Below are 22,969 nucleotides of genomic sequence, written 5' to 3'. Positions count from 1 at the left end.
TACGATTCAATAAGTGATTTGAAACAATGTCAAAACACAGATTTCATTTCTGCAAACTGGCACTTAAAAAAATAAGGTAACACACTCTTCAGCTACAGTGGCATAATACAATTTAGGAAGTTGGTTGATTGGGTTGAGAACTTTTCAGCACCCCTTCGTAAGTAAGGTATGCAATGTTCAATCTAAGTGTAAATTCTTCTGGATTTGTGCCAGTATGTTACAAAGATACATAAATGCCTATGTGTCATAAAATAAGGGAAATTAAGCATTTTCCTGCCATATTAACAAGAGTACTGATAAAATTATCAAAATGAAATCCTGTGCAGATTCTAGATTTCATTCCAATGCAGAAATATTCATTGAATGACACTATCAAATTATAATGGTTGTTTTGCTGGGTGTTTGAAAATGGTTAGGATATTTCTTTCTGCATAACAGACTGTTGGAGCATATTTGTGCGATCCTTTCTACAGCTACGCGCAATTTAAATGTGGGCAAGGAGAGAGGTTGTAATGCCGTGGTCTGATGTGTGGAAATGTTACTTTGGATTGCCCCCATCCATATCTGGCTTACCTCCTCTATTGCCTCTTCAAATACTATCTATCTAGAGATGCCATCGATTTACCAGTCACTGGTAAATGTAGAACTGCTGGAAAACAGACCCCTAGTTCTTGATATGTTCTTTCAGTGGTTAAAGCAGGAGCTCTAGGCCACCTGTGTGCAGATGTTCTATTACTTTCAGGTCATATTTACAGAGTTTAGTGACTGCAAATATTAGATCATGCATTTAGTTATAGTTCTGTCAAACGTGCTCAAGGCCCTTTACCAGCTGATGCCCATCTGTTTGTTCAAGCCTTCTTTAAGTGAATATAAAACATCTTTTGAGTTATGTTTTTATTGAAAAACGGTGTACTAAATTGAAGAGTGGTAAATACTTGATAATTAGTTTGCATGCAGTCTTGTCGAGGACACAATGATATAATATTGTGACTTTGTATTTTCTTCTAATTGATGTATGTCTCCTTTTAGAATGTTTATTTTATTATGTATGGAAATTTGTGAGCCGCCTTGGATAAAGACGGATTAAAAATGTTTTAATAAGAAATAAATACATAGTGCTATTAGAAAGAGATAATTATATTGTTAGATCCAGGGCCGGATTTAGATGAAAAGAGGCCCTAGGCTATTCTACTTATGAGGTTCTTTCACCTCCCATTGAACCCCCCCACCTCCCTCCGATGCCAGCCTGCCTGCCTCCCATCCCCCCTTCCACTGAAACACCCCACCCCACCCCTCCATCCCTGATGCCTGTCTGGGCCGCCCTGTCCTGACGGATCCACGTTTTGCCTCTCTCCCCACGGGGCTGGGCTTTGCCCAGCTGTTTCCGGACTGACGTCTTTCCCTCCCCGATCCTCCTCCCAGGGCGAGAAAAAGAAAGGGAAAAGCCGAGTCGGCGCCCCGTTGCGGCCGGAGCCGATTCCGATCCCAAAGCGGAACCGAGATAACCGGGGAGCAGATAAAACCTGAACTGGAGGCAGGATCGGACCGGGAACCGGCGCGCGCCCCCACCCGGGGCTGAGACCGATTCCTCTCCGGAGCCGGGAAAGGGGTGGCGGGGGCAAAAGGAGCAGCGGGATCCGATCCGGAGCTGGAGCACGTGTGCAATTTGGATTCCCCACCCCTGGCTGAATTTTGATGAGTTGCTGGCGCAGGCGCCCTGAGGAGTGACACAGAAGCACACCTCACGCCACCAGGACTCACGATATTTCAACAGCGCATGCGCGCTCTATGATTTCATTATTTATGATATAATCATGAAAATATAAAATAAAGCACGTAATATACATTAAAAAATATGCAAATTAAAATATATGTTAAGAACTTACTTAGAATTCCGCGAAATGAAGATATTGTCATAAAAAATTTTTTCAATAGTCTATAAACACTTCACTAAAGTATTGAACCCACTGAACTCAAAAGGCGAGAATCAAAGGATCGTGTACGCAATCCTAAAATAAGAATCTTTTCTAATAACATTAACACGTGTTTCATATTATCGAAGTAACACGAATATAACCGAACATCGGGATATCAATGTCTATTCGTTTGTCTGTTCCAATCTACACCAATCTGCACTTTATTTATGCAAGAACAAACCAGAGCTTAGTAGCATAAGGCACGTCAATATTTGCCATAGCAATCAGTGAACGTATGAACTATACTTTGGTGCAATCTAGTATATACAAACGAACAGACCCAATGAGCCAAACGCGTTGATCTTAGCCAATACATTTTTATGTTTGTTTATTAGTCATATGCGTAGAATTTCTCCTTATTTTCAGTTCAGTGTTTTAGTGTTCACTGTTTTTAGAATAGTGTAATTTTAATTTTGCTAACAATTTGAATGTAGGCCCCTCTTGATCTTGAGGCCCTAGGCTGAAGCATAGTTAGCCTATAGGAAAATCCGGCCCTGGTTAGATTATTTCAGCTACTCAAAGAATTAAGAAAGGGCAGATGGAAAATTGTCATTTTGTGTTATTTCCCACATTGTTTCCAGGAATTTTCATTTTCTTCAAGAGTTCTCCACTTTTATCATCATAACTTATTTTTATACCACGATACACAGTGAAATTCAATGTGGTTAACAAAAATCAGCTAAAAACCATACATAAATGGTGAGCATACAAATACAAACAGCCTCAGCCGAGTGGTTGAATGAGGCATGGAGGGGTAGAGGGATTTCTGCATTAAAATAAAAAGGTCCAGTACAGGTATTTAGTGTGAACTTTAAGATGACTATTTTCTGGTCTTATATTGTAGAGCAATTCCAAAACATACAAAACAAAAACTCTCATTGGTGGCTAAACAGCCTGTTAGCCCACCATGCTTTATTCACTAATAAAGTTCAAACAAAACACAAAAAATAACTTTTCAATTTAAATTTCAAGTCCTGAAACCTGCAACCTGCTTGCACTACTTGGGACAGGTTCCCCACAGTTCTCCTGTGATTATGTAAATTCAGAAGCAGTGATTTTTAACTCTTCTGTTACCCTTAATTACATCAGAAGCAGTAATTCCTGATCCTTCTGGCATTCTTAATTCAATCAGAGGCAGTATTTCTTAACTCTTCTAATATTCTTACGTCTTGTGAGGCAACACCACCTTATCAGAAACAGCATTTTTACTTTCCCCAAACTGATGTAGACTGGAACAAACTTTCCGCTACGACCAGTGGCAGCAGGAAGCTACTATCCTCCATACGAGGAGCACACCTCAAACATATGGTACTGGAGCCCACCAGGGATCAGGCGATCCTGGACCTGTTGCTCACCAATGGTGACAGTGTCCAGGGCCGCCATCAGAAATTTCTGGGCCCCTTACTGAGCAATCCTATTGGGCCCCCCAAGCACCCCTTCCCTCCCTGACCCTCCCCCCTTCTTCCATGGGCCGAATGCACACATACTTTTCTCTGTCGCCGCACTCTTTGACCAAAAGATTTGTAAGCCTGCAACCACGTCAAGGTAGACTCTTTCAGCAGCTCCCCTCCCTCCCCCTTACCTTTGTGGCCAAGTCAAAATGATCTACCAACAATAAAATTTTAAAAACACAAAGCACGCTGTACGCAGAGAAAATGTTAATTATCATTTATATTCCGCGGGTTTTCAAAGAGGTCAAGGCAGATGACTTTATGCAATGTCACCTCAGTAACAACTATACAAAAATAGGCAAATATTCCCCTTCCCTTTTTACTAAACCGCGACAGCGGTTTTTAGCGCAGGGACCTGCGCTGAATGCCCCACGCTGCTCTTGAAGCTCATAGGCTCCCTGCACTAAAAAACGCTATTGCGGTTTAGTAAAAGGGGGCCATAGTGCAAAATATAGACAGCATATATAAATTCTCAAAACGGAGACATTTTGATCACTAAATTGAAAATAAAATCATTTTCCTACCTTTGGTAATTTCATCAGTCTCTGGTTGCACTTTATTCTTCTGACTGTGCATCCTATATTTCTTCCCTTCTTTCAGCCTCCTGTATGCTTCCTCTCCTCCAGACCTCATTCCCTACCCAAACTTTTTCTTTGTTTCACCCTGCCCCCTTCTTTCTTTTTCTCTCTCTCCATACCCCCTTTCATTCTGTATGTCTGTCTTTCTCTCTCTCTCCGTGCCCCATTTTTCTTTGTTTCACCCAGCCCCCTTTCTTTTCTTTTTTTTCTGGCTCCCTGTCCCCCCCTTTCTTTCTTTCTCCTTGCCCTCCCCTATGCCACCACCATTGGGAAAATGCTGCCACCGCCACTGGGGAATAGGCTGCCACTGCCGCTATCGGGAACAGGCCGGTGCCGAGTTCGCCCTGCTTCTATTCCCCGAGGGGCCGACCAACTCTCACCACTCGACGTCAATTCTAATGTCGGAGAGGACGTTCTGGGCCAGCCAGGCAGCGATTGGCTGGCCCAGAACGTCCTCTCCGATGTCAGAATTGACGCGGGTGGCGAGAGTTGGTCGGCCCCACAGGGAAAAGCAGGGAGAACTTGGCACCGGCCTGTTCCCAATGGCAGCGGTGGCACTCAAGTGGCTAAAGAGACGCAGTTTGCCAGCCTAGGGAGAACACTGGAGGGTGGCCAGCTGTGCATCCCCTTGGGGCGTAAACCCGGGGCAGACTGCCCCCACCCCCACCTTGGTATGCCACTGTCTGAACCTCCCTCCCTCCCTATGACCAAAAATTCTCCTTTCTTCTATTCCCCGTGTACACAACCATCTCTTTCCCTCCCTTCCTCTCTCCCAAGTCCATGCCTTCTGTGTCCAAAAACCCATTCCATCCCCCACCTCAGCATCTCTTTCCCTCTCTCCCAAGTTCATGCCTTGTGTCCAAAACGCACTCCCTCCCCCTTTTGTGTTCCCCGTTTGCCTCCCAGCCCATCTTAGCAACTTTCTCAGCAAAATGTAGCTCGAGCCGCTTAGGCTTGTCTTCTATTTCCTGCCTGTCCCGCCGCGCACACATAGCCGACCAGAAGTCTTCCCCGACTTCAGCGCTGACGTCGGAGGGCGGGCTTTGCTTAAGCCCGCCCTCCGACATCAGCGCTGACGTCGGGGAAGACTTCCTATCGCCTGTGTGAGCAGCAGGGCAGTCGGAGTAGAAGACGAGCCTCGCGGCTCGAGTTATATTTAACCCCGCGGGTCCCCCATCGTCCCCGTTCAGCTCTCTCTGCTGTGCACCTGGGGTGCACCGCCCCCCCCCCCCCAGGTACGCTACTGGCCCGGGCCCCCTGTCAGCTCCGGGCCCCTGAATGCAGGACTGGTAGTACTGCCCTGATGGCAGCCCTGACAGTGTCACAAAGGTTTTGGTAGGTGAGGCTTTGGCCTCCAGGGACCACAACATTGTGTGGTTTCACCTCAGGAAGGGAGTCACTAGGTCAAATACATCGACAAAGGTCTTTAACTTTAAGGGAGCTAACTTCCAGTGCATGGAAGATTATGTCTATGAGGCACTGCAAAACCGGGACACAACGGACAGTGTGGAGGTAATGTGGTCGGCTCTGAAATCTACCCTGCAGAAAGCAACCAACCTCTACATAAAGACTGTGAGCAAACGACGGAGAAATAACAGACCCTAATGGTTCTCCGCGGAGATCTTGGAACTAGTTAAGCAGAAGAAAAGAGCATTTGTATCCTACAAACAACGACCGGAAGCTAAAGAAGCTAAAAAAGCCTATCTGGAGAAATCTAGAGCTGTTAAAACAGCAGTCAGGAATGCCAAACTCCGGATGGAAGAGAATATGGCTAGGCATGTAAACAAAGGGGATAAATCCTTTTTCAGGTATGTTAGCGACAGAAAAAGGAATACAGACGGGATTGTGCGCATAAGGAAACCTGATGGTAATTCTGTAGACTCGAACTCAGACAAAGCCGAACTACTCAATGGATACTTCTTCTTGGTCTTTACCTGTGAGGCGACGGGATCCGGACCGCAGCCGCAAACAAGGGAGTGCTCGGAGGACCCGTTCTGGGATTTTGAATTTACCACGAGCAATGTATACCATGAGCTATCGAGGCTAAAAGTGAGCAAAGCAATGGGGCCATATAATCTGCACCCCAGAGTACTTCGGAAACTGAGAGATGTCCTGGCAGAGCCGTTATCTGCGCTTTTCAATTTTTCCCTAAACAAGTGAAAAGTCCCCTTGGACTGGAAAACTGCTAACGTCATTCCACTCCACAAAAAGGGATGCAGGTCAGAGGCTGAAAATTACAGACCGGTGAGTCTCACATCAATATAAACTTATGGAAACGTTGATTAAAAACAGATTGGATATGTTTCTGGATGACGAGAAGCTGAGGGACCCTTATGGAAGAGAATGTCTTGTCAATCCAAACTGATAAGCTTCTTTGACTGGGTAACGAAACAACTGGACAGGGGGGAATCCTTGGATATCGTGTATTTAGACTTCAGTAAGACTTTTGATAGTGTCCCACACCGTAGGTTATTAAACAAGATGAAAGTGATGGGATTAGGAGAAACTTTGACTGAATGGGTTAAAGACTGGCTCAGTGGTAGACTTCAGAGGGTGGTGGTAAATGGTACCCCCTCAGAAACGTCAGCTGTGACCAGTGGCGTGCCGCAGGGCTCGGTCTTGGGTCCGATACTGTTTAATATCTTTGTACGGGACCTGCCTCAGGGACTTCGAGGTAAAATTACACTATTCGCCGATGATGCTAAGCTATGCAACGTGGTTGACAGCGCAACCGTGCCTGACACTATGAGGCAGGACCTACTTTTACTGGAACAATGGTCTAAAACTTGGCAACTGAGCTTTAATGCCAAAAAGTGTAAGGTTATGCACCTTGGTAGTGGTAACCCCAGCAGAACATACACCCTGAACGGGAAAACCTTAACAAGAACTGTCGAAGAATAGGACCTGGGTGTAATCATTAGCGAAGATATGAAGACGGCCACTCAGGTGGAGAAAGCTTCGGCCAAGGCTAAACAAATGCTGGGTTGCATCCGAAGAAGTTTTGTCAGCCAAAAGCCTGAAGTCATAATGCCGTTGTACAGGTCCATGGTGAGACCTCATCTGGAGTACTGTGTTCAGTTTTGGAGGCCACATTATCAAAAAAGAGTGAACAGTGCCCCTTCCCTGCCCTCTTCCCAGCTCCCCTCTCACCACATGCGCACCCCCTTCCCTTTCCTGTACCTTTTTAACTTCTCTGGTGTGAGCAGCATGCCCACTTTGGTGTCGGCTTGCCCTTTGACGTCACTTCCTAGTAACAGGTCCCGGAAGTAATATCAGAGACAGCACCAATGCAGAAACAAGCAGCAACCTTGTGCCGGGGAAGTAAAAAGGTATGGGGAAGGCAAGGGGCACATGTGGCAAGGAGAGGAGCGGGGAAGGAGGGGTGCCATGCCCTTAGCAAAACAGCCCCCGGGGTGGACTGTGCCCTCACACACACCCTTACTACACCACTGATGGAGGAGTTGGGGTAGTAATTAGCAACTGATGAGATTGGTTCTTGCTATTCTTAGTAATGGGTGTTATAATGATATGCCCTTTGGTCTCTGGGAATTTGCCATTGTTAAGCATTGTCTAAGTCCAGCTGAAGACTAAACGCTGAAAGGTTGGTGGAGCGAGGCGCATGGTCTCATGTGGGCAGATGTCTAATGGACATAGTGCATGCATGTACTGTATTTGGTGAAGAGCTTCTGGAACAGGCTCAGATCCAGAGGAGCAAACATTTCCCAGATGTAAGTTTGCTGTGTTCTGAGGAACAATTTCACATGGGTAGTCTTCTGGAATGTCAGTAGGGCTAAGCTTGTTACAGAGCATCTGGATCTTTGAACAAAAGTAATCGGTGAGTTCAAGTTGGGGGGGGGGTCATCCTGGGGGGCACAGACTAGTTTAGTGATGGTTAATTTTGATACTATTCTGAAGAGTTCCTTGTTGTTAATAAGGCGGCTGCCCACCAGCTGGAAATAGTAGGGTTGTAGCACAAGCATTTGAGCAATTATTTGTATTTTTGTACTTGTTTGTTCCAGTATTTCTTATTGACTTGTGTTTTGTCTTTGTGCCATGCCCTCTCCAGACAACAGACTGTGCATTTTAAGTTGCAAAGCTCCTCATCAAACCATTTGTCAGACTCACGAATCCATCTTTTCCACAGAGTCTTGAGGGTGAGTCTGTCATAGATGTTGGCATTGATTTTGTACCAGGTTGCATAGATTTCTATTGGGTCTGAGAATTTTTCAAAGTTTTTGAATTTAGACCAGAAGGAGGGGACTTCAATATGACTCCTTGTGACATAGGTTTTTATTGGTTTGGGTTCATGTTTGGCTTCTTGCCGTAGCAGATGATGCCTGAACATGAAGTTGTCAGACCATAGTGAGGAAAACCATTCCCCCTCTTGCAGAGCTATATTGGGGTGTATTGAGTTGATTTCCAGGGTGGTAACAAGGTCTAGATGATTACCCTTTTGGTGTTTGGGTGAAGGTATGGGAATGGAGTATCTGAGGGACAGTAGAAAATTGAAGAGGTCCCTAATGGCCTGGGGGTGTGTGAGCTCCAGGTGTAAATTAATGTCTTCTAACAGAAGACAGTAGGGGGAGGTTAATGAATTTCTAAGTACAAAGTCTGAGAAGTCATGTTGGGCCTCTGTCCACTTCCCAGGGGCATCATAGTATAGGATGCAAGTGAGGGAGGTCTTTCAGAGTATTGTTCTTGAGTTAGCATAATAGAATTTCTAGGTTGTCCATTTGTTTGAAGTCGAGGATTGTGAATTCAAGAGTCTTTGATCATAATGGACAGCCCTCCTCCTCTCTTGTGTTGCCTGCATAAGGAAATTGCTTTATATACCCTGGGGGGGCCAGAGGGGGGGGGGGGCGGCAAAAATTCTCTAATTAGAGGGTTGTTTGGGGATGGAAGCCAAGTTTCTATCAGAAACAGACAACCCAGTTGTTCAGTTGTGAGCCAGTCTTTCACCAAGGTTGCTTTTTCCAAATGGACCAGATATTGATATAGGGACTGGGACAGCCTCACAGTTGGTCTCAGCAGGAAGATAGAGGATATATTTGAGTAGTCTACTCTTCCTGCCCTTATCGGAGTCATGTCCCCTGTGTCTTTTCCTATGTCCAATTATTATTGGGATAGGTCAAAGGCCTAGATCATAGCAATTAATCAGGTTCTGATAGTGAGGTAAAGGTTTGGTGTAAGTTATGAGTCTCCAGGGGGTATACCTTACTGGGATAGGCTAGATGTCATTGCTCTTGGTGTTCCAGAAGTGGATGATGCATAGATAGAAGAAGAAGAATCTCCTCCACTACATTCTCACTAACAAGGTTGGCTCAAGCGTGAGAGGAGAAACGCAAGAGAGGGATGGTCGACTAGAGTGATAAAGAGGCTTATGTGGTATGCAATGGTACAAAAGTGACTGATCCAGAATGTTCTATTACTACATGGTAACAGTTTTTTTTAATACAGTATACTTCTGGCACTCATTACTATCACACCCTGCTAGTAACTGCTTTAGTAAACTCTATGATTATAAGGTTACAATCTTAAAAACAGAATACCCTAAGCAATAATTCTAATACACACAGGATTTGAAAATACATCTAAAGTTGTTTCTTTTACTCACTGTCCTCTTGGTCCACATGAAGGGCCACAAAAAGGGCCCTTTGGCGTGGTCCTTCGGTGGGACAGGTCCGCCTGTCACTGTCTTCTTGGTTCACACAAAGGGCCACACAAAGGGCCCTTTGGTGCAGTTCAGCAGGACAGGCCTGCCTGTGAGGTGGCCCTTTAAGAGCCAATTGAAGAGGCCTGAAGATAGGATGGGAGGGACATCACACAGCCGCATGGTCAGCTGCTCTGGTTGGGAGAGGAGGGATATTGTGCTGGTCCCTTCTTCTTCTCCCTGCTGGTGCTGGGGCTTGAGTTTGTCAGTGCCCAGGCCCTCTCATGGGAGCAATATTGTTTTGGGACTCCTTTCCAGTCTCTCCCCCAAGATAAAATAGTCCCTCTGCCTGCATCCCTCCAAAGACCAGATATCACCCCTCGCCATTTCCCATTCACTCCTTATATTGAATCCAATATGATGGCCACAACCTCTTATTATATATGGAACAGCCATGGGCAGATCACCACAAATATTTGGATAGGCCTAGGGGGCTCTGGATCATGAGGGGGGAGCCCTGATCTGGGTGATTGTGCCTGAAAGTTCCTAGATTAAGGGGGCTTGAACTAGGAAGCAGCTAGAATGAAGGGGTTTGATTATTAGGGGAGAAGCCTGGATCTTAGCCATGGCTGATACTAACTGCATGGTGGGCTGAATAGTAGCCTTTGCTATATCAGGGCCACCATTTGCAGTGGCAGGCAGCCTGTTGTTGGTTAAAGAAAAACATGTTCTGCTGTATTTTTTTCTGCTCATTTTAATTTAACAACAGGAAATGATAAAAGAAATGTGGCTGAAATTTTTTCTGTCATTAATAACTGCCCATCCCTACAAAGGACACAGCTTGATGCTCACATTCTGCTTTTTTCTCTACTACAAAAAAAATAATTCATACCATAGTCAGAAATATTCCAAATTCCCTGTCCATGTCTACTACATCTCCATCAGTGAAGATAAATTGGGTCTTCTTATTTTTCTTGCATTGAAGCACTATATATATCTGCTGGGCAGCCACTGACAGAACAGGCAATTCAATGCGATTGAATTCATCAAAGCAACCCCATGCACCAGACTGGGCTAAGCCTATTTGGAAAAAGAAAAAGAATGGAAACCGTAAAGTATATCAGAGCTTCAGCAGAGCATTTATTATTACACAGCAGCAAAAGTACAATCAAAGGAGCATCTGAACCAAAAGTCTCTGTCACACTCGGGGAAAATGCTTTGATTCTTTACCTAGGCTTTATTCAAACCTAGAGTACTATTTAAGCGAGTCCTGTAAAACAGTGCCTTTTGTTGAGGCTTGGTCTGTTTGTCTGTTAATATGTATGTTGTCTGCAGCAGGGCAACAAAATAAGAGGCAGCAACAGAAGCCAGCAAGGTCAAGGTGAGGCAAAATCCAGTGGTACAAGTAAAAGAGCCAATGGGGGATTCTTACCCTTTTTCCTCTGAGCAGCTGAAGATAAAGCAAAGCCAGTGGTGACCCAAGTGAAAGAGGCAGTGAAAATTGTCACAAACTGCCACCTGAATATAATTTGTAGCTTAATAAAATTTTCTATACCACTAGGCTTATAATTTTAATTTAATTTAATTTAATTTAATTCTTATATACCGCTAATAACCGTGAGGTTTCTAAGCGGTTTACAAAAATGATGAAATTAAAAGATACAATGAATAGCAATAAATACATAAGATAAGGTACTTGGAAATTCCCTAACTGTCCCAAAGGCTCACAATCTAACTACAGTACCTCAAGAAATAATTTATGAAAAAAAAAAAAAAGAGATGTCGATGGAAATGAATAATCAAACAAGTAATGAAAAAATAAATTAAAGATAGAATTAAGTAAAATAACGTTCAACCGACAACTATTCCAGTTCCCATGGCTATCATCTTCAAATAATACATCACAGAGGTTTACAGAGCAAAATAATACAACAAATTAAGAACATTATCCCATTGTATTGATAGGAAAGAAACATAACCATTCAAAAGCAACAAGCAAAATTAAACAAACCATACCTAAAGGATACAATGCACATTCTATATAAGCAGCAGTTGGAAAACATTCTAAACCTTCCCTCCTTCCACATGAAATGCAAAATATGTTTTCAGTACAGATTAAAATGTCTTAAATGAACCCTCACTATAAATAAATGCAGCTGAAATCTATGGCAGCACAACTTCAAGAACTGGTTAGATTACCTATAGAAAGAAAAGAAAAGGAAAGAAGAAAAGAGATGAGAGGTGAATTTGATTGAGATGGGGTAAAGAACAGAAAGGGGAAGGAAGGAGGGGTTAAATGAGAGTGGAAAGGTGAGGGGAGGGAAGGGATGGATTGAGACATCAATACTCTCCTGTGAACCCCAAGTACCCACTGTACTCACATCCTCACCATTTCTTACTTTAACTCATCCTCCTACATCCAATACTCAGAGCTATACAGCCCCTTGTAACGCTCCCCCCCTACCCCCCAATCAGGCTCATCTACCCTACCACTCAGACCCCACTCCAGCACTCTTAGTCTGTCCTGTTCCTGACACATACCCAACTCAATTACAACCCACGCAACCTTGAAACTATACACACATGATCCAATTTACTCACATGTAGGGAAATATGGACCAGACTCTTAATTCTCAAATCAAAGAGGGCTTTAATCCAAATCCCCTCAGATTGATGATTATGATGTCAGACTAGGGATTGTTTGTGGGGTAAAATGTGTGTGTGTGGGGGGGTGGGGAGGATCACTAGTTACCATGAACGAAAAGTCATAGCAAATCTTTGTTAAATCCCCACTATCAAAAACACTAGACAGAAGGGCTGAAGCAGATTCTGATGGAGTTAGAAGTTCATTAGATGCAATGATGAAGAATACCAAAAAAGTATGAAAAGGAGATATCAGCCTCATGGGAGTACCACACAGATACAAAATGTGAGGTGAAGGGTAGAAGCTTTCCAATTAGCAGACAAATTTATTGAATAGTCTCATTCAGAAAGACATGAAATGTGAAGAGAACTCAGGACTCAATATGGCCGTGTTTTGGCATAGCAGCCTGTGTTAGGAGTCAAGAAAAGGCCATGCTGGCTGCCGACAAACCCTTAAAACCAGCATTCAAAAGCCTGCCCCACAATCTGGCAGCTCTCACTTTTTCTTACGTGTCTCTCTTCCTCCATTCCCTCATCTCTCCGGCTCCAATGCATCCCTTCCTCCCTCGCATTGCTGGAAAAAATGTATCAGAGGCAGCACTAAAGATGTGATGTTTCTAGCTGCTCTGGTACTTCTCTTTGCTTGATTCCACCATTTTTATGCAACTTCCTGTGCATGGGACCAAGTAGAGAGAAGCACCGAGGCATCTGAAGCAGCGCGTCTTTAGTGCTGCCCATGAGCAGTCCAGTCCTTCTTAGGTCTCCTCTTCCCTACTGCACCACCACTTGAGCCTCCAATGCCTGGAAGAGCTGTATAACAAAGTCAGGGATTTGGAGCTCAGGAGTCCTGGTGGTGCCTGTCAATTAGCTGGTTAGCCAGCTGCCCCCCCCCTCCCCAATATGTTGAGGATATCCAGGGCCTCTCATCCAGCCCCAGAGCAGAGGATTCAACAGGCACGGCTACAGCATTGCAACTAAATCCTCTTCCTACAAGACCCCCACATTCTGGGAGGATTTAGCTCAGGCCTGGCACTCCACCACTACACCATGTGCCTGATAGAAACATAAAAATATGATGGCAGAAACTACATGCCCTGAGCTTGCATGGATAGGGCAGAACTCGCAGGGAAGGGATGGGGATGGAGAAGGAGATATATCCTGTGGAGATGGGGACAAATTTATCCCCATGTCATTCTCTAATCTAGAGCTCTGCCAAATTGTTTCATTAGGCCCAATTTGATGTCAAGTGGTGGCATCAGCACCTTCCAGGGGTCCACCAGTGGTTCCCATTTGATGTTTCTCCTCACAGAGAACTCAGTCTGCTGTGGTCAGTCCCGCCTTTGTTAGTGCATCTTTATGTTCCTGCTGTCCCAAAGGCAGAGATAGCAAGGAAACTGGTAAAACCGTCTTGGAAATCCATTAGGAATGCTGCCATTTTGAAGTCTCTGATGACCTCCCGGATGTACTCATCATACTTCGGGTACTTGTTCCTGTTGGAGCAGCATGGCTTTGATACTCCTGGATGAGCTATCAATGAAGAGATGCCACTCTTTTGAGTTACAGGCGATTCCAATTGCCTCAAACAAACAGATAATATTGTGGCAGAAGCAGAGCACCTCTTGATGGGTGAAGGTGTAAAAAGCTTGGTGACGCTTCTTCTGATCTGTGACTTGCACACTTTCATCCAACAATTTCCACTGTTTTGGGTCTAGATGTCAAAACTTGGCACTGGACTTGCTGAGACCAAGATCTTTGATCAAGTTGTTGAGGTCTTTATGATTTAGATAGTAGGGGGTTAATAATAATAAAAAAACACGTCTAAAAAGTGTCCTAAATGGCTACTTGGACGATCAAAAAGCCTGATCGTCCAAGTACCCATAACAAAAGCTGGTTTTTAGACGTATCTAAAAACAGCTTAGGCCTTTCTCCTGCCTCTAGACGCACAGAGAGAAAAGAGATGTGTTTAGAGGAGGGGAAAGGGCGGGCAGTGGGCGGGAGGTGGGCCGACCTACACCTAGGCATACAACAGGTATAACCAAAACATTTACCTAGTCGGCACTTAGACCTTTTTGACTTAGACGTAGTAAAACCAGGTCTAAGTGCCGAAAAAGGGGCCTCAGCGGCCCGGCAACCTACCCACTGCAACCATCGCGGCAGGAGAGATGCCTCATCTCCCCTACTGTGATGCCATCACTCCTCTACCCGAACTGCCACAGGTCGCGGCAGTTCCGATAGAGGAGTGATGGCATTGCAGTAGGGGAGATGAGACATCTCTCCTGCCGCGATCCATCACCCACCTCGCAATTAACAGTGGGCCAGGAGAGAGCCCAGGCTCTCCTGGCCCCGGCGACCTCTCCCCCGAGTACGATCGGGCCAGGAGGGAGCCCAAACCCTCCTGGCCTCGGCGAACCCCCCCACGAGTACGATCGGGCCAGGAGGGAGCCCATACTTTCCTGGCACCAGCGACCCCCTACCCTCCACCCCCCACTACAATACGGGCAGGAGGGATCCCAGGCCCTCCTGCCCTCGATGCAACCCCCCTCCCCCCAATGATCGCCCCCCCAGAACACCCGATCACCCCCCCCCGCCGACCCGAGACCCCCCCGGTCGACCCCACAACCCCCCCCACCCCCACCCCCCTTCTCCGTACCTTTTATAAGTTGGCCGGACAGATGGGTGCCAAACCCGCCCGTCCGGCAGGCAGCCGACTCCAGAATGGGCTTGGTTGGCCCAGCCGTCCCAAAGCCCCACCCACAGGTGTGGCCTAAGGCTCCCGGGTCTATTCTGATTGGCCCAGGTGCCTTAGGCTCCACCTGTGGGCGGAGCTTTGGGACAGCTGGGCCAATCTGGGCCCATTCTAGAGTCGGCTGCCTGCCGGACGGGCGGGTTTGGCACCTGTCTGTCCGGCCAACTTAGAAAAGTTACGGGGAAGGGGGTGGGGGTGGGTCATGGGGTCGGCCGGGGGGGGTCGTGGGTCAGCGGGGGGCGATTGGGGGTTCTGGGGGGGGCGATCGTTGGGGGAGGGGGTTGCGTCGAGGGTAGGAGGGCCTAGAATCCCTCCTGCCCGTATTGTAGTGGGGTGTGGGGGGTAGAGGGGAGTCGCCTGGCCCGATCATACTTGGTGGGGGGTCGCCGGGGCCAGGAGGGTTTGGGCTCCCTCCTGGCCCGATCGTATTCGGCGGGGGAGGGGGCACGATCGCCGGGGATCGTCGGGGGTGCCGCGGGGCAAGAGGGCTTGGGCTCCCTCTTGCCCCGATGTTGTCGGGGGGGGGGGGGGGTTGGCTGTTCGACTTGGCAGGAGGGCTTGGGCACCCTCCTGCCTGGATCGTTGGGGGGGGGGGATTCTGTAACCGGTGTTGTTTTTGACAGACACCAGTTACAGAATCCAGCTTTTAGGCGAAGGCCTGGCTCCTCCTTCGCCTAAAAGCCCTTCTGTTGGACGTTTGGGGCTTAGGTGTTTTTTTGTTTCATTATGGCTAAAAAGTGTAGACGTCGTGTAGGTGTACTTTTAGATGTAGTGGTGATTGGGCGTTTAGGCAGAGGAGGGCCATAATCAAAACAAGGACGTTTGGTTTGGTTATGGACGCTTTCCCTGCTTCTGCTTTGAACGTTTAAGGACTTAGGCCAAAAAGGGACTTAGACGGTTTTTTTGATTATGCCCCTCCACGGGTTTATCTCATCAGTTGCACCACTGATATTGTAAACTGGATCTACAATGTTTCCCTCACTGACTTGCAGCTCTCTTCTGAAGATAGCTGCTCTCTCTCTGGGGGAATTGGTATGGGAAGCTCAGGGCAATGTCGCACCAGGGTGATGGATGAAGGAATGTCTGTATATGTGATTGTAGATACACGCTTGCCAGTTCGATGTTCGCAAGGGTTCACCATGCAAAAGTAGCAGTTGGTTGAGAGTTCAGTGGGTTCCGCCAAATTCTTGGGATAATATAAGGGATCCTAAGTTTACTCAGCTTGTAATCAATCTGGAATGTTCTGCAAAAAGGTAAATTTCAAAATATCCAAGTTTTGGTCACAAAAGCAAAGTCTAAGGGGAATGATAGTCATTTTCTATACTTTTGTGGCATAGGCGATTAAGAAAGAACACTTATTACCCAGGAACATTTTTTTTTTTTTAATTGCTACATAGTGGAATTAGTGCTCAGTGCACAACATCAGCACCTAAATTGTGGTGTCCAGTTATAGAAGTGTCCCTTATATCCCTATTCCTCTAGTCTATATCATACCCTGATATTATCATCATACATAAATTCTATCATTACCTAATGTTCCTAATATATACTAATTTATACATGTTAAATACAATTTTAATCTGCCAATGTGTACTCCAGCTTGCTGTAACTTGCAGTAAACCTTCTAGTTGGAAAAGCATGTAATAAATAAACAATGATGATCAATATAGGTGTGTTTATTTGTCTGTGCAATGCTGGATATCTGTAAAATATATTACATATCTCCAGAACTTGTTGCAAGTATTCTAATCTGTGAAATACAGGGTTTCCCAGATTAGAGATCTGCAGTTTTGTGTTCTCTGTTATACACTCCCATTTATTTAAAGGGTATTAGAACTGCCTTAGACTACCAAAATGTATCAGTGTTTGTAAGCTGAGGAATGTGATAAGGCATGTATGCATAAAGAGAAACCAACTCAAAGCAAACCTTCAACATAGCCTCTGAAAACATATTTGATAGGATGTATTTTTCAAAGTAATTTTAGTATAGTTAAGCTTGTAGTGGTTTATCACTTGTTTTGTATTGCCATCTGCTGGAGAAAAGGATAAATGTTTATATAGTACTTGTTCTCTGAATACAATTATACTAATCATTTGGAACTTTTTCTTTAGCTCTAGGATAAAGTAATTGCCTTATTAGTCTGCTTGGAAGATAAATGTTATCAAATAAAACAAAAATCTAGAAAGCCCCCCCAAATAAGATAATACTTTCTTATTGTGTTAGCGTGACTCATCCATCAAGACTAAAAATATATTGTTAGCTCAGTGAAAAGGTATCATTTACATACTTTTTTATTTTTATTCCTTAACCTTTATTTCTACAGCTTGATGAATTTTCTGAATGCTCAGTTTACCAGATAACATTAGCCATTGGAATCAATTTCCTGGACTCTTAATAATAATAAAATGCAATAAGAATGGGTTTCTTTTAAAGGAGAGATGGATGAACATGTGTTACTGCATTATAGATGGGTACCTGTTAAGCATTGTTTTTTGAATACAGCCTCCCAGTAATCACATTAATGAAAATAACTAGCAAAAAAGGTCTGTTGTGAATAATTACTAAAAGACCAGCTGCAGCAGCAGCAGTGGCAGTGACAAATTAACCTACAGCCATGACCAGGCCACAGTCTCCATAGATGCAGCTGCCAGTCCCGCTACATCTGACATCATCTTTCTGCTCCAGGGGATGTACAAAAGCAGTCCCAGAGAACTAGGGCGGGCTGACTGCGCCAGCCCATAACACAGAGGAAACAAAGGCAGAGTCCTCTCATGTCCCAACGTCCACCCTGTAAAATCTTGCAAAGGTATGTAACGGGAACCAAGTCTCCACTGTACAAATCTCCTCTGGAAAGACTATTGTAGCGGCAGCCCACAACGAAGCTACACTGTAAGTTGAATGCGCCTTAACAGAAACAGGGGACTATGTCCCACAGATAATGTAGGCTGACAAAATGGCCTTACAGCTCCATCTGGATATCGTGGCCTTTAAAGCAGGTGCACCTTGCTTAGACAAATGAGTCAACACAAACAGATGGTTAGAGAGCCAAACTCACTGGTGACCTCTAGATAGCGAAGAAGCACATCCAATATGAGCAAAACATGGTCCTGTTTCTTAGAACCTGTGTCGAGCAGGAAAATGGACCTTCTGATTCACATGAAATGCTGACACCACCTTTGACAGAAAAGAAAGAACAGTGCACAGGGAGACTCCAGTCTCCGCAAATCTGAGGAAAGTCTCTCAACACGAAAGAGCCCAGAGCTCCGAAATGTGCTACCAGAAAACTGTTCTAAGCATGAAGTCCAAGAGGGACGCTTCTTCGAAAGGCTCGAACAGAGCCTTGGTGAGGCCTCTGAGAACCACGCTGAGGTACCATGAGGGTAAGGTGGTTTGATAGGTGGTCACATTCAAAAGCACCCTTCAGAAATCTGGCAATGTCTGGAACAAGAGAGCCCAGTGACTCAGAGCGAAGCCACAGTGAGATCATTGTCAAGGCTCGCTTGAAGAATGGCCAACACTACTGAAACCAGAGCTGAGAATGGCTCCACACATTCCTGTGTGCACCAATGCTGGAATTCCTCCACGTATCCCATCATGCCCCATCACTTTGTCTATCTTTAATTTAGCTAGCTCCTCACATGCACAATCTTCTGAGAATTTCTCCTGCTCTACTACACTTCTATTCCCATTTGCATTCATTTTCTGTAGTCCAATATCCAAGTTTTGGTCACATGTCTTTCATTCATGAACACAGAACAGAAATAATTGTTAAAAAGTTCAGCATTATCCTTATCAGTTTCTTGAGCCTCACTATGTCACTTTGACACTTCTTCCTATCACTTACATATCTAAAAATGTTTTGCTCCCCAATTTTACCATATCAGACTTCTTTTCTTCCATTTGAATCTTTACTTTTCTGACAGTTTTTCACACTTGTTGTAGCTTTTCCATGTATTTTTTCCTGTCTTCCTCTTTCTAAGCCATCATGTAATTTATGAAGGCTAACCTTTTTTTCTCTTACCTTTTCAGCTACTACATTTGAGAACCAAAATGGCCTTCTTTTACTTTTATCTTTATGTACTTTCTTAACTTAAAGGTTTGTTGCCTTTAGAATAGCTCCTTTCAGTTTCACCCATGGCTTTTCTACTTCATTCAGATATTCCCATCAAACTCCTCCTTGAGGTATTCTCCCATCTTGACAAAGTTAGTTCTTTTGAAGTCTAGAACCTCCAAACCTAAGTAAGACTTCTCATCCCACATTTTAATAATGAACCTCACTATTAGGTGATCACTAAATGCCAAATGATCACCCACTGTAACCTCAGAAACACTTTCCCTGATGTAAGCACCAAGTCCAGAATAGTTCTATCCCACATGGGTTCCATTCCTAATTGCTGAAAAGTTCTTCCTGTAGCAAATCCAAGATCTCCTTGCTTCTAGACGATCCAGCAGCAGGGTGGCATATTAAAATCACTGTCCAGTATATTAAAATCACCTATGAGTAGTACTTTTCCTTTCTTAGCTATCTTGTGAACGGCTTCAGTTAAATCTTTGTCCATTTGTTCCAACTGTGAAAGAGGCCTGTAAATGACACCAACATAAATATATTTTCCATTCCCTCTTTCCAAACTAACCCATAGTGCTTCCTCTTTACCCCTATATCTTGCAATTCTGTCACTTTCATATTATTCTTAACATATAATATCACTCCTCCACAGAGTGCCCCTACTGTCTCTCTTTTCTATTTTTTTAAAGAGCAGAGCAATGTTCTCTCTAAGCTATGATAAACAACCAGTAGCTGAGTAAAATTCAGAGTAGCTATAAACATATACCATCCAATATTCAGTGCTATTTGGCTGGCCAAGTGCTGTTCCTGGCCAGCCAAAAAGCACATAGCCAGCTAACCACCAATATTCAGCAGGAGATAGCTGGCTATCTCCCACTGAATATCCTGGTCAGTGGCTAGCCTGGTAACTACTATGTAGCGCAACATAGCTAGTCACCATCAATATTCAGCGGCTTAAAAGCCAGTCTATCTTTGGCTGCTAGGACCTTGCTGGCAAGACGATCACTATCCGCTTAGCCAGCTGTGTCTCGGCCAACCAAAACAGAAAAATGAAATTGAATGCCAGCTATCGGATATGGTGCCAGCATTCAATTTCTGGTTTTTGCCACCGACCAATAGAAATAGCCAGCTGTCTCTCATGGTCTAAATATCAGCTGCCATTCAATTTCTGGTTTTGTTACTGACCACAGGAGATAGCCAGCTATCTCCCACGGTTTGAATATCGGTCTCCTGCAATCTGAATATTGGCCCCATAGTGTGTGTGTGTATATATATATATATGAATGTATGTGTTTGTGAACTCATTCCTTAAAGGGAACACTGGAAGTCTTACTTATCACAAAACCTTTTTGAACATGTATCCAGCATGTTCCCTTCCTTCCCATTAGCGGTAAGTTTTCTGCTCATGCCATTAGTTTTCTGCATTGCACAGTATTACACTTGTGGTAGAAGCCATGAACTCAGGCATCCATACACAACTCTACTGTGAGCCTTTCAGTATGGGCCCCACAGATTGTGAGTACTCTGATGACTGAAATGTACCTATCATATCAGAGCTGCAAGGGGCCTGATCTATTCAGTGGGAGATTCATTGTTCACCCCCAGCCTGCCCTGCCCCACCCATCACTCCACCTTGCCCACTGCTCCACCCAGCCTTCCTAGCCACCCTTCCTAGCCCATTATTCCCCTCTGTCCTGCCCATTGCTATGCCCCTGGCCTAGTCTTTAACTGCTTCATAACTTTTAATTGGCTAGCAGATTGTAAGCTCCATCAGTTGAAGATACCCGCAGACTACCATAATTCCTCTTAGAGAACCTTGACAGTCAGCAGTTGCATTCCTGAGCTGCAAACACCGGCACACCATGCCTGCTGAATTCTCACACCGCACAGCATAACGTCTGAAACAGTAGAAAGTTTTATTATGAATGGTAGAAAATAATAGTCAGATGGAGTACATAAGTTTCAGGACAGGACAGGACAGGTGGATTAAATAATGCTTTACTTAGATCAGAAAATGGACAGAAAGTTGGCATCCCAAATGTCTGATGGATGCTAATGACTTTGAATTAAGAAAGCACAAAATGAAATTTGGTTTATGTAGTATGGGAATTCAAAAAGGGTATGTGATTAGGAATCTAAGTAGTGAGAGACCTTATAAGGAAATATAAAAGAGGAGAGGTAACGGGAACAAGGCTGCTAATATATTCGTAAATCTTTTTTATTGAAAAGTGCAAAATAAAGTAAATACAGTGCAGTGATTACAAAAGTCATCCAACCAAACCTCCCCCCCCCCAAATCAGAAAAAAACTCCCACTGAAATTAAAGGAACGAACGGAATCAGTAGCAAAAAGAAATCAAATGTTCAAGAGACAACTCCGCACCCTCGGGGTCAGTGTCCCAAAAAGCGCACCAAGTACGCTTAAACTTGCGGCCTGTGGGAGAGTCCAAGTCCTGAAGCTGAAGCCTCTCCATCTTAAGCAAAGTAAGCATTTGCATTCGCCACTGCGACAAGCTGGGAGGGCCCGACTGAAGCCAGTTGAGCAAAATAACCTTTTTTCCCATCAAGAAGCTCCTCCACAAAAAAAGAAGATATCCACTAGGTGTAGAAGATTGCAAGGAGTACAAATCAAACAAAATCAGAGGGTCCAACTTGATCCCACAGGTACAAAGAGAAGAGATAGAAGCTAACAAGGCAGTCCAGAAAGTCTGAATCAAGGGACAAGTCCAAAACATGTGACCAAGAGTGGCGGGTGAATAGGCACACTTAGGACACGCACAGGTCTGAGACATGCCCATATACTTTGCATGCTGGGGTGAAATGTAGAGCCATAATGCGAACTTGTAGTTCTGTTCCCAGTGTAGTACATTGTCTAATGTGGAGGCAGAAGCCAACACATATTTTTTGTAATCCAAAAGAGACAGTTGCATAGCAAGATCTGCATTCCATGCGGACACATATTTAGGGTAATAAAATTTGGTGGTGGAGTCCTGCAGATACCTATGGTGGAATCATAAAGGAACCTTTTGTTAAGCTCCCAAAGTATATCCAGTAGCAAGGTCATCCTGCACATCCTCTGTAAGATTCTCCAAGGAGAGACTCTTAATATAGTGCCGGAGTTGAAGGTAAGAAAAGATATCACCTGGTGCCAGAGAAAATTCCTCCCAAAGAGTTGCAAAAGACTTCAGCCGACCCTCCTCTGTAAGAACATGAGCCAAGTAATAGATGCCCTTAACTCTCCAACGCTGAAACATTGAATCAGCATGTCCTGGCGGAAACGGCGGATTCCCACAGATGGATAAGTCGGGAGTCTCTACAGTGGAAAATCCTGGTCACTTACAAAGCCAACGCCAGGTAAAGAAGGCCAGATTGGCGAAGTATCTCAGGAGGATGGTGAAGATAGCAATTGAAGTGCCAAGGGTCCATGAGAGACAATTCAACAGATGTTACAGAAAAATCATGCACAGATCTATACCAATCATTAATGTGTTGCATTGCACAAGCAACAGTGAGATAACGTACATTTAAGAGGCCCAATCCCCCAAAACGCTTAGACGTTTGAATAATACTGATGGGAAGACGTGCCCTCCTACCCTGCCACAAATAGGCTTGTATTAGAGAATACAATTTCTTTTCATCTTTTCCTTTCAAAAACAAAGGTAACATTTGAAATACATAGAGCCATTTTGGGGCCAAGATCATATTAAAAAGATAAACCCGTCCCAAAACAGACACTGGATGTGCTCTTCACAACAAGAGTTTAGCTGTGGTCTCAGATAATAACCTGGTGACATTAACAGAATATAGGGTTGGCAATCGAGCAGGAATATGAACACCCAGATATTTCAAAGCATTTGTTT

At 44.6% G+C, this 22,969-nt stretch overlaps 1 protein-coding gene across 1 annotated transcript in view; it reads right to left on the bottom strand.

The window, feature by feature from the left end:
- LOC117353985 (dynein heavy chain 5, axonemal-like) overlaps nucleotides 1-22,969 on the bottom strand; it is a 629,516-nt gene that overhangs the window by 367,872 nt on the left and 238,675 nt on the right. The window contains exon 43 of the mRNA XM_033930650.1: nucleotides 10,548-10,735. Coding sequence (XP_033786541.1) covers nucleotides 10,548-10,735 — 188 coding nt within the window. The remainder of the gene's footprint in view (nucleotides 1-10,547; nucleotides 10,736-22,969) is intronic.

This window comes from Geotrypetes seraphini, chromosome 2, assembly GCF_902459505.1.
Source record: "Geotrypetes seraphini chromosome 2, aGeoSer1.1, whole genome shotgun sequence".
In the NCBI taxonomy this organism is placed as follows: domain Eukaryota; kingdom Metazoa; phylum Chordata; class Amphibia; order Gymnophiona; family Dermophiidae; genus Geotrypetes; species Geotrypetes seraphini.
Note: the sequence above shows the minus strand (reverse complement) of the source record. Positions and strands in the feature narration are given on the sequence as shown.